This window comes from Notolepis coatsorum, assembly GCF_963971535.1.
Source record: "Notolepis coatsorum genome assembly, chromosome: 18".
Classification (NCBI taxonomy): domain Eukaryota; kingdom Metazoa; phylum Chordata; class Actinopteri; order Aulopiformes; family Paralepididae; genus Notolepis; species Notolepis coatsorum.
In genome coordinates, this window is record NC_140182.1 from 45,299,687 (window position 1) to 45,312,624 (window position 12,938).

Below are 12,938 nucleotides of genomic sequence, written 5' to 3' on the forward strand. Positions count from 1 at the left end.
ATACCCTTGCCGGGTTATGTGTGTTGCATGTGCTGTGTGAGCCAATTGGAGGCGTTGTTACATTTTGCATGATTTTGGTTTTGCGATTAATCAGAAGAAATGTATGTTATATCTAGGAAACAAACATGCTTATTATGTCACCGATGAGATTAACTACTTGGGTAAATGACACAGCTTCATTCAATACCAAATTTCGATATCACAGCATTTTCTTGATACTCGATAGTATTGAATCAGATTTTGATACACAGCCCTAAATGCCAGTGTCTTGGTCAAGGGCAATGGCAGAAGTCATCTATGTAGCTACCGGTTTTGTTCCACTTGTCAAAACAAAAACATCTGGTTACTAAAATTAGTAATCATTTTAACTTAGGCCAACTTGGTAAAACGGCCACTGGGAATGCTTTGTAATTGTAACCCATGCATTTAAACATCGTTGCAACGACCAGTACTCTGGCAAACCCCGGTGAACACTGCCAACCGTGTTCGCAGGGACGACCGACCAAGCCGGAAGTACCGCCACTGGGAACTGAACTCGGGGTCTCTGCGGTGGCAGGCGAGTGCCTTGCCTCCACACCACCCAGACGCCACCTGCTCCATATTCAATGCGACAATGTGGCTAGGTATTGCAGGCTGGATCGATACGGCTCAGCTTACTCAAATTGCACAAACACATGCAGGTCTCGGTAATGAAGAGAGTCTAGCTCTCCTGGGGGGAGACTATTAGAAGAAATGATGATGACTATCCGGTCTCTGAAGACAGAGGGGGAATAGAGGGAGATCTAGTGAAGCATGACATCCCTCCTTCTCTTCATCTGAATGCACTACAGGCTACAGCAGCGGTTCTCAACCTACGGGTCACGACCCAAAGTTGGGTCATGGGTAGGCATTGGCAAGTAAAAAATATAGAAATTTAAATAAATAAAAAATAAAATAAATTGTTCTGGCAACATATTTAGACTAAATATGCCTCATTTTATGAATGTGTATTGATAACAGTGCTGTAATAAATGTTTCTAATAAATATGCATGATCAAGTTCAACAATGTGCAAAAAATATCCTAAATAAAATGGGGTCGTGGTATAAAAAAGTTTGAGAACCCCTGCACTACAGACATGACACAAAGTACTGCTGACACAGATCTACAGTAGCACACTATGCACTGTTTTTTTGTACAATATAGTGATCTCATGAGGACAGGGTTACAACACGCAGATCAAACAATGCACACAACCATGTCAATTAAAAAAGGGAAATTAACATACGTAAAAGGTAATAAAAGTCCTTGTCATTTGTCACTGTTCTTATGTTATTCACTTGCTGCTTGTATTGACTATATTCACACACAGTGGCCATTTTTGTCTTATTTAATGTTCAAGGTTGGGTTCCTCTCCCCCGAGCTTTAGTCATAAGGAAAACAGAAAATGTTGTAAAAAATGCCAATTCTACAAAAGGCCAACAATCGTACAATTGAGCTGATTCAGGCTGTGCTTCTTCTTAAAGCCTATATATCTGCAAATAGTGATTTGTCTGAAAATATATCAAAGCAGTCCTAATAAATATATCCAAAAGATCTCCATTCCCCATAAAATGAAAGTCAATAATGAAAAGTGAAGCCATTGCTGAACTGTAATCACTGACTCCAGCAGAATATTTTCATTCAGTGCATGAACATCCCCTGGAAGGCGGGCTGAGCTGTGTATTACTGAATTATTAAATCCTAGACTTGTGTTTCTGTGCTGCCAGCCCAATCATTAGGCTGTGTATGTTTTGGCAGAGCTTCAAAGGCTGGTAATGAGACGTTCTGCTGAATATAGGCTGGCTTCTAACAGGCTTGCTGGATAGATGGCTGATTGATTGATTGATTGATTGATTGATTGATTGATTGATTGGCTGGCTGCCAAAGAACAGACACCTATCCTATACAGTAACCAAGCAATTATTTAAAAGTTAAAACAGAACATTTAATAACATTCTTCCTATTATTGAAGATGGATGAAGGCTAAGGAAGGAGGGTACCATTTCAATGCAAAAGAAAACTCTTGTATGCCCTTTTAGTTCATGGTAAATTTTAGCATTGGTAATTCAACAAGCACAACAATGATGAAAAAGCCATTGTAAAAAGTGAGACATCCTCTTGGAAAGTACTGTCTGATGTCTCATCCTTGCAGCGATGCTGCAGTCTATGTCCTTGAAGATGAGGGTCACCATAGCAGCTATGGGGATAGGAGGAGCACTACCACACACATGCATACCAACCCAGAGAACACACACACATACATACCAAATTACCAACCCAGAGAACACACACACACACACCAACCCAGAGAACACACACACACACACACACACACACATCACACACATATCAATACCAACCCAGAGAACACACACACACACATATCAATACCAACCCAGAGAACACACACACACACACACACACACACACACACACACACACACACACACACACACACACACACACACACACACACACACACACACACACACACACACACACACACACACACACACACACACACACACACACACACACACACACACACACACACACACACACACACACACACACACACACACACACACACACACACACACACACACACACACACACACACACACACACACACACTCTATAACACACAAACCCAGATAACACACACACACACAGAGAATCACTGCACCCAGGAGGCATTTCAGGTGAACCGTGAAGTGACACACAGGGAGATCAGAATACAACTCATATAGCCCTTAAACAATAATACTAATTATATATATATTTAAAAAAGAATACTAGTATATCATAAACAGTTATGTAGATATCGCTGTATCACATAATCACATGTGGAGGAGTTCTAATTGAAGCAGCCTATTGCTTCGTTTAAAACACTGGTTTAAAATGCACCTGATAACGACTGGAATCTATAGACCTCCGTTATTGTTGGGGAAAATCTGTTACATCTTCTCTTTGTTTAAACTTTTTAGATGTGGCTACATGATCTCACACACAATCTAAAATGCATCTTGCATGCATTAATAAACGTGTTTAAATGGTGCAGCAGCACAACCCTATATCGCTGGTCTCAATAATATAGGGTCTAGATTCAGCATCTGTTAATATCTGCATCATAGGGATGATGTGAAGGCCAGGCAGAAAGGAGCTGACAGAAACAAAAGCGTGTCTTCCAGCAGAGCAGCCCACTGCAAGCTGCTGCCGGCGGGGCTGCAGGGAACAAAGGAGCCGCTGCTCCTCTGAGGGGGGAGCTCTGCTCATCTTTCACACCGCGAGGCTAATCTCGCCAAGATATGGCAAAAGAAATTGGCAAAAGAAATTGGCTAAATAAATACATATATGTGAGGCTATATTTTTCCACACATTTCAAATGTCCTCATTTCGGAAAACAGTACCACTTCCTTCATCATATCGCGTTTTCCACCATCTAAAAAAAATAGGTCAATACTAGCCCATCATCACTAGAAGTCATCAACTCTAAAATGTAGGATTTATTTCTAGGGAACATAACGCCGTGGAGGACACAAAGGAGGCAGGGGAAGACGCTGAATGTACTTGTAGTCTATTAAAAGCATGATGGGCGAGAGTCCCATTACTTAAAGAAGAGGGTCCCATCTATTATTCAGGCTTTGCTGACACCGCTCCTCTGATGGACACGGCGCGTTTCCCAACATCACTGGAACCCAGAATGAAACGCTTTACTAAATTGCCCCCCTTGACATTAAAAGACAAATCTGTAAACAGTTTCAATGGGCTCGTCGTTTTACCATTATAGAATAATGATACACTATACCGGTTATTAAACCGCTGACACTGTGCACGTATTAAAACAGACCGTGTGTATGTAGCGGGGATAGAGAGCCCACCTACCCGTCGCTGTCCGCGGGCAGCGTGAAGACGAAGCAGCACGGGACGAGCTGCGGGAGGACCGCGGCACAGAAGGACTGCGCCCCGCCGAACAAAGCAGGCTTGCTGCCCGCCGCCGGTTCAGCATCCTCGCTCATTACTTTCCAACTTCAGCATTATTCCATTACAGACCGCCGGCACGAAACTTGCTGCTTCGCTGTTATTAAAAACACAGCTTTAGAGAAAGAACATCCCGACGGTCTCAACACTTGATACCGATTGAGAGGAGGGGGGGGGGGGGGCGACGTAAAAGGACGCGCGGCGCACGAGAGTCACCGAGCGAGTCACGGTGACCCGAAACAGTGAATGGCCGCCTGGTTGAGTGAAGACATGCAGCACGGTACAGAGAGAGCAGCCCCTCTGACGCTGCCCCATGCCCGCCGACCCCCCAGACTGTCTCAAAAGATGTCTTGGTTCGGCACGACCCTCTCATCAGCACCACCCCACTATCCTCTCACACGTTTAGATCGTCCATGCCTAATCCACGCTTTACTGATCATTTGCTTGTTGACAATGAGGATAAACTGGTGGTTCAGAATAAGCTAATGGTATACTTTTTCTTTCTTTTTCTTTTTACTAAACACATCATGTAAATTAGGCATGACAAATTGTCAAGGTCTATTACATGGTTATTGGATTAAAGTGACAATGTGTCTTTTTTTCTATTCATAAATCAAGTATGGAGTGTGGCTATAGCTACCAAATGCAGTTGGAGTTTTATGGGTGGTCCCTGTGCTGTTCTTCCTGGAACACTAGTGCCTAAATGTAATTAAATTAAATTGAATAAAGCAATAGTTTCTGGTCTATCATCTCCATGCTGTGTGAGCGAATCTGACATACCAGATTAAAAACCCATCGGAATAGTATAAACAAACGTGCATCACTGAGGCTATTGATGAAGTGCGATAGGGTGTTTGGTTCAGTCAAAGAGATACATTTCTACTGCCTACATTTAATTTAATTTAATAAAGTGTCATTTTGGTGTCTGGTCTATTTTCTCCAAACAAATGTGTCACATACCAGATTAAAAAACATTAATCATTGAAGCATTGGTTTGTCAGCGAAAGATATACATTTTATAGTTCAGCACCTTGCTCATTCTATGTTCCAAAAATATTTCTGGGACTCCAAATGGGAAAACACATGGCTTCCCTTTAGGTAACTTTCGATGACATGATGGTGGTGTCTGAAGCAAAATGGCATTGGAGGGAAATTACTTTTTTCCTAATTAAATACGGTAAATTAAATCTGCGTTTTCAGCCGCTATAAGAGCTGCTCAATTATGGAAAAATCTAAATCACAATTAGTAAACATGATTACTCATTGATCTGAGAACATCATATGATGACTGAATTTGTTTTATTTTTCTTCTGCCTCTCTGTCATCTTCTACAAGTTACCAAAGACGTTTAAAAATAACTGGAGAAACATGCCATGGCTCCCTCCTCCCTCTCAACACGAGCCGACACGAGCCGACACTACTATTTGGGCTTGAGGAGGGGGGGGGGGGGGGGTAGAATGCACCGCCGTGAAGATTTACAATGAAAGACAAAACAAGAGCAACACGGCATGCAGTACAATATACATTTTATCTAAATTATTTTGTTTTCATGATTGTGGGAAGCCAAAATTGAAACTTTCATTAACTCATTCACTGCCAACGACGGTGCCCGATCCATATGTTATGGTGGATTATGCCGTCGAGCAAATAGACATTGGATGTACCAGATGGCGATCAAGAAATTGGAATATTGTTTTTGGAATACTCCCGGTCGCAGGTAAGGACGATTTGACGTAAATTTTTGCTTGATCCTGCAAGGCTTTTGTACCGATCGGGCTGATAAGCGATTTTACTGTTGAATACGAATGCTGTTACAGACAATCAAATAATCAGAAACGACCCCCCCCCCCCTTTCATGCATTCATGATGGAACATAATACCTATGATGTGGATTTGATTCCGGAACAATAGCAGGTTCAGGCAAGAAACGGCAACGTCTACAATGGAATCAACGTATACTGCCATAACTAAGCATTTCATGAATTACCCTAGACCGCTCTAAAACCATACTTATATTCACCACGGTATAACACTGGAACTAGGGATGCCCCGATCGATCGGCCACCGATCGTTATCGGCCGATAATCGGTATAAATATGCGATCTGTGAATTCCGATAATGAGTCATATTCGCCGATCGCGGAAACCGATCAAGCAAAGATCTCACTCGCTGTCTGTCTCAGACACACAGGACCTGCAAACTGCCGCTGCTCCTCCTCCATAGCCCCGCCCGCACCCGTGTACAGTTTGTAAACACAGAGGACTGAGAGGCGGCTCCTCTGCTCGAGTCTATAGTGCATTCGACCTGAGCTAACGTTAGCTACCTAGCTATCGTTACTGTTTAAACAAAATTACCCAGTCAACTATTCACTTTTAGTAGGTGTTGTGAAGGGCCAGATTAAAACTGAGAATCTACCTTTATTGTTTTATATACATTGTATATTATTTATATATACACGGAATATCCCTTTACCTGCGTTCGAACCAGAGTAATATTCACTTTCCTTATGGATAATGCCCCCTGACGGCGGCGCCAGGCAGTCTCGCACTCAGACAGGTGCAAGGGGCGAGTTTGGGGGCAAGTCAGGACATGCCCTTGGCACTGTATTGATTCAGACCAAAGTGGTTAGGTTTGGAACTAGAAAGCCACTTAAGTATATATGCTGGCGCAGGTGCGCACAGCAGCAGTTCGTCTAAGCAAGCAGTGTGACAAGTTCGTCTAAAGTCTGTCTGTGTTCGGTAACAGAAGTGAGCAACCGTGCGTTGAGAACATGTGCGAATAGAATAGTAAAGTGTCAGAGTTTAATGCAGTAACGGCAAGTTCGACCTAGTTTAATGTGAAGGAAATAGTCGTTCATTTATTGTATATCGTGCAACCACAGTTCGTTCGTGTGTAGCATTGGACATGTGCACAGGAGAACCAGCGGCGGCGATTGCAGAACCATTACTGGTTGGATTATATTGATTTGGAACGTGTTACCCGGAGAAGAGCCTCGTTGATTTCCACTATCGTTTGGGATTTAACCTCGTGAGGATTACACTTGGGCTGGCCTCATGGACAGAGGCTGGCTAGCTATCATCGTTTGCTATCGAGCATTTGGATTACAGTTATTGCTTTGCTGCTGATCGTTGGATTTACAAGGACTGGCTTCTGTACGTGGCGTCTCTTTATTCTTCATTGAATCAGACTGAGTATCCGAACATTCCTCTACCCTCCAGGCCTTACACCCCGGAGGGAACCCATTGTCTCCAGGCGGTACCAGCGTTGCCTTCTATAGTTGCTATTATACGACAGGTGGTGTCAACTTAGACCCATCGTAGGATTCCTGCTATTCTTAGTGACTCATGCTATTGACTGACTTTACGCATATTCTTCGCCATACAAGCGCGACCCTAATTCTCATTCTGTAACCTAATGTTGCATAATAATAAAATACCCTCAAATACTATTTCTTTGTCAATGCCGTGTTCTTGTGGGTGTTCACCATCTATATTTGATGTACTGTCTGGCCAGTAATTAAAGTACATAACTAGCAGTGGTTTAATCTATCACAATCTTTAATACAGTCAGGGTTTTGTAACCCCTCAGTTACAATTGGTCCTTCGAGCAGGAGGGTATCAGTGTAATATTTAATATAATATTAATATTGACATGGCCAGCGGTGAACACTCTCAAATAGAGCTGCCGCGATTACCGCATTACCGCGGTATCGCTGTTACATCACGGCCACCGCAGAGTAGGCTGAATACCGCGTCACCGCTGTTTTTTTATAATAATAATAATAAATTACCCTCCTCTCGTTGGGCTTGCGGCTCTGCAGATATACCCTACTTCTCTATCGAGGTTCCAAGCGACCCTATTGGGTACCAGAAAAGTCACGTGAAACATTGCAGACCACTGATTGGTCAGAAGAGAGACGCGTCACACGTTTTTTACGTCCTGAATGTCAGCTCATCACAACACGGCTAATAACGTTAGCTTTAACTCTCCGCCGGAGTGGACTACCATCGCTCTTCAGGAGTACTAAACGAGACATAATGATTTTACTGTCTGCAACGAATGTTATAATAAAAGCCCTTCGTTCTATACACTTGTCTGATTGAAAACTTTATTAACAGACCGCAGAATGGGACAACTCAGCACGCTCTGAGCAAAGAAAGGAACTGAGATATGAATAGAGTATTGCTTGTCTTGCTATGGTCCGGTAAATACGCTGATGTTATTGAACGTATAACTATATAATGTTAATGCCACAAAACGAATGCCTTTATTATAAAGTAGTAACTTTATAGTAATAATAATAAGAAAGGGTCGGGGGGGTTTCAATAACTAATGCGTGCTTGCCGAATCCCAAACAATATTCATGCTGCAAAGTCATCCTCTAAAGATAGACATTTAGACTAGAGGCAGGCTATATGCTATAAAGAGTAGACTACTACTAAAAAAAAAATGCATTCAAACTTTTTTTTTAAATTTTTTGGTGTGCGTGCGGTAATAACCGCGGCGGTAGGAAATATTTTGCAAATTAGTGCGGTAAGGAAAACATCAATACCGCGGCAGCTCTACTCTCAAAACGGCTCCCCCAAGCTAGAACGCCCGCAGCGCAAACGTCAGCCACCTCCATATCTAGAGGACTTCGCTTTCGTTTTACCCCCTAGCTTATCTAAACGGACGTTAAATACGGATAAAACTGATAGTTTAAGCATGCCCACTCCTATCGACTTGGCGGCCCTGCCAGTAGAGACCCCAGAGGGTTCAAACAAAACTGACTTAGCTCACGGGGGGGACCAAGCGGGACATGACGTGACTATACCTCCAGACAGCGTCACCGGGATAGACCCCGGAGCGCTCCAGGATAAAGAAAGCGCTCCAGGGATAGACCCCGGTGCACAACCAACCCAAGAGCGCGCACCCGAGACAGCCCTCGGCGCGCAACCACGAGAAGAGTACCGCGCTCAAGAGATAGACCTCGGAGCGCGCCAGGAGAACAGGTCTCCACCAAGCCCTGTCGGCGCTCGATCACCTCCATCAGTGTCATCCCCCAGCGAGGCTGACCAGAGACTGGCGCAAGCCTTGATCGCCACGCTGACAGCTTCAACCGAAAGAGACCGACTCCAGGGTGAGCGCGACCGTCTTCAAGCACAGACGCTTAGTGAGCGCGAACACTCTGCAGCGGAACGAGAGCGCCTCCACACGCAACTCCAAGCACAAGCCCTTATCGCGCGCGAACAGTCGGCAGTGGAGCGCGAGCGCCTTCAAGCGCAACAACAGAGTGAGCGCGAACATTCTGCAGTGGAAAGAGAACGCATCCGACTAGAAGAGAGTCGCCTCCAGGCTGACACAGCGATGACCATCAGACTGGAAGAGAGGCGCCTCCAGGTTGAAGAAAACATTCAGCGAGACCGCACCAACGCGCAACGCGATGCACAGCGCGACGCCGCCAACGCGATGCACAGCGCGACGCCGCCAATGCACAGCGCGAGATGGAAAGAGACCGGCTGCAGGCGCAGATGGTGGAGCAACTACTCCAGAGGGTGACCCCTCACTCCTCCACCCGGAGCTCCCGGAGATCATCACGACACGGGTCGAGGGCACCTTCCCCTCCCCGACAAATCTACACGGGACCCAGCCAGCAGGAAGAACCTGCCTACGTCGCCGAGCCCCCTCCGCAACCAGTCTACACGGGACCCAGCCAGCAGGAAGAACCTGCCTACGTCGCCGAGCCCCCTCCCCGACCGGTCTATACGAGACCCAGCCAACGGGAAGATCCCGCCTACGTCGCCGAGAAACTAACTAGAAGACTCCAGGACCTAGCGGAGGAAGAGGAGGGATATCAAGCCCACCAGCACGAACCTACTTTGGACCAGGAGGCCCAGTACAGCCCCGACCTCAGCCCTGAGTCACTGCGCTACAAACCCCCGACCCAATCCAGGGTTGAGTTTAATACACAGTCAGCAACGAGGAGCAGCACCTGGGGGCCCGGCCTCTGGTACCCACCCAGCACTAACCCACGACCACCCGTACGGGGAGACTCGCCCAGGAGGCCTCTCCCCCTACGCTCATCGGTGTCCCAGCCACCCATGGCGTCTTACCTTGGAACACCGACGTTCCCAGACTTTACGCGCGAGGACAGAGCACAGTACACAGAATTACGCATGTGTTTAGAGACTATAATGTCCGATGCCCACGACGAGTCTTATAAATATGCCATCCTCCTCAAGCATCTTAAAGTGCCCAGAGCGCATAACATAGCGCTGGCATATTCGACCTCAAGAACCCCCTACTCAGATGCTCTGGTGGCCCTCGACGTGCGCTATGGACGCATATGGGATTACGTGATCCAAGAAATACGAGATATCGACCGCCTCCCCCCAGCCAAAGACAATAGAGCACTAGATGACCTCTCTATCAAGGTACAATCCCTCGTGGGGATGCTGGGGTCACAAAAGGAGAAGGGGAGACATGAACTGTATGCAAATTCTAACGTGGAGCGGATACTGGAGAAGCTCCCTCCAGCCCGTCAAGAGCGTTTTCGGCGGCAGAGAGACCACAGTGACCCCAACGGCCCAGAACCATCCCTCCTAGACCTGGCTGATTTCCTCGCCAGGGAGGTCAGCAGTCTACGATTGGACACATTCGTGTGGAGTGGCTCTGACCCTAGAGATGGACCGAGAAGGTTCAACGACAACCGCCGGTCCGTGACCGTGATGCACCAGGCCGAGGTTGTGTCACGGCACACAAGCCACAACCCCCACAAGGAGAAGTGGAAGGCTGTCTGTCAGTACTGTGACAGTGAACACCAGCTGTCACAGTGCGACGCCTTCAAAGACTTAACCACAGCCGAAATAGGTCAGTGGCTTAAGGACAAACGCCGCTGCTTCCGCTGCCACATGGCAGCCGACTGCCGCCTGAAGAAAAGATGCAGCAAGTGTGACGGCGCCCACTTAGATGTCCTGCATGAGAGCAACAAGCGTCCGCCAGGACCACAAAGTAGGCCCGTCACGGTGATGTACCAGGCCGAGGCGGTGTCACCACAAACCAGTCCTGGACCCCCCCCCCTGGTGTCCTGACTGCTACAGCAGACACTGGGAGTCACGGTGCTACTCGGACTACCGCGAGTCGGCGTCACTACAGATGATTCCCAACTCCCCCGCCACAGAGGAAGGGCATATTGACCCACCACTACAGAAGATCCATTGGCCCCCCCCCTGGTGTACTTACTGCCACAGCGGACACTCCATGTCACGGTGTGAAGCATACCAGAAACTGACCCCCGCCGAAATGGATCAGTGGAGTAGGACGAACACACAGGACCACGCTCGCTGCGATACACTGCGCGAGGCCCACAAGAAAAGACTAGCCCTACAAGGCAACCCACCAACAGGAGTGCTCCACATAGACCCCAAGCATAGCGGGAGCCCCCGAGTGCTCATCAAAGTGGTCAGAGTGCTCCTGAGCTACGAGGACAAGGTCCTGGACACTTACGCCGTCCTCGATGATGGGTCTGAAAAGACTCTCCTCCTCGCTTCCGCCGCAGCCCAGTTGGGCCTGCGGGGTACCAAAGAAACAATGACAACCCGCACTATTCAGAGACCTAAAAACCATAAAGGGCAAGAACGTCTCCTTCACAATAGCAGCGGTCGGGCAGCCCGAGAAGCGGTACAGCATCACTAAGGCATTTACAGGCCATGACATAGGTCTGTCAAGCTACAACTACCCCATCCCACAGCTGATGGCAAAGTATGCGCACCTACGCAGACTACCTATACCGCTTATCGACGGCGCCACACCGACCCTGCTCATAGGCTCCGACCACGCGGACCTCCTTGTCCCAATCGAGGCGGCCCACATCGGACCTAAAGGATGCCCAGTCGCGGTTCAGACCCGACTGGGGTGGACGCTCCAGGGCCCCCTCTACGGACTTGCCAGTCAACCCACGTCTACACGCTGCCTGCACACAAAGGTGAGCGACACAGGCCACTGTCTCGTACAGCCCGTTGAGAGGCTATTGACATTAGACGAGAGGCCTGTGAGAGAACAGTGGGCCCAAGAAGAGGGAGTTCCGAACTCCACCCCCCTCAGCTGCACGCCAAGCGACGTAGCTGACCTCGAACCCAGCACCCCAAGCTACCTCTTGATGGGGCGGCCGGAACCGGCCCCTCCTCAGACGGGGTACAGACCGAACAAGAGAAACAGACGGAGGATGTGGAGACACAGCCAAGCACAGATCGACCAGTCTCGGGCCCGCTTCCTCCTAAGCTCCCTACCATCCCTTCCAGCCCGTCAGAAGTGGGCAAAGGACAGGGACAACCTGAAGGTGGACACAGTCGTTATGATCATGGACCAGTCACTACCCCGAGCTGCGTGGCCGGCCGGCCGCGTCAGCAAAGTGATTACTGGTGCCGACGGGAAGGTCAGAGCGGCAGAAGTTATTGTCCAAGGGCGGACCTACACCCGACCCGTGGCGAGGCTGATAGAGTTGCCGGAGATCCCCGACTCCCCTGATGACGACCATGACCCACTGACTTTGTAGATTGCCCTACTCCTCACAACAGACATTGAGCAGTTGACTGGACTATTAATCTGTCTCCCTTAACTAATTAGGTGCGGACTAATTAGGAGGCGGCTGTTGTGAAGGGCCAGATTAAAACTGAGAATCTACCTTTATTGTTTTATATACATTGTATATTATTTATATATACACGGAATATCCCTTTACCTGCGTTCGAACCAGAGTAATATTCACTTTCCTTATGGATAATGCCCCCTGACGGCGGCGCCAGGCAGTCTCGCACTCAGACAGGTGCAAGGGGCGAATTTGGGGGCAAGTCAGGACATGCCCTTGGCACTGTATTGATTCAGACCAAAGTGGTTAGGTTTGGAACTAGAAAGCCACTTAAGTATATATGCTGGCGCAGGTGCGCACAGCAGCAGTTC

General features: G+C 47.5%; 1 protein-coding gene across 2 annotated transcripts in view; it reads right to left on the reverse strand.

The window, feature by feature from the left end:
* LOC311245218 (BTB/POZ domain-containing protein 10-like) overlaps positions 1-12,938 on the reverse strand; it is a gene marked incomplete at its 5' end in the record, with an annotated part of 62,247 nt that overhangs the window by 37,511 nt on the left and 11,798 nt on the right. Inside the window, one exon of one of the 2 annotated variants that reach the window (XM_084335037.1) lies at positions 3,906-4,039. The exons of the other annotated variant lie outside the window; for it this stretch is intronic. Within the exon in view, the coding sequence (XP_084191163.1) occupies positions 3,906-4,039 (134 nt within the window). Of the gene's footprint in view, positions 1-3,905; positions 4,040-12,938 lie in introns of those variants that run through there. 2 annotated transcript variants of the gene reach the window in all.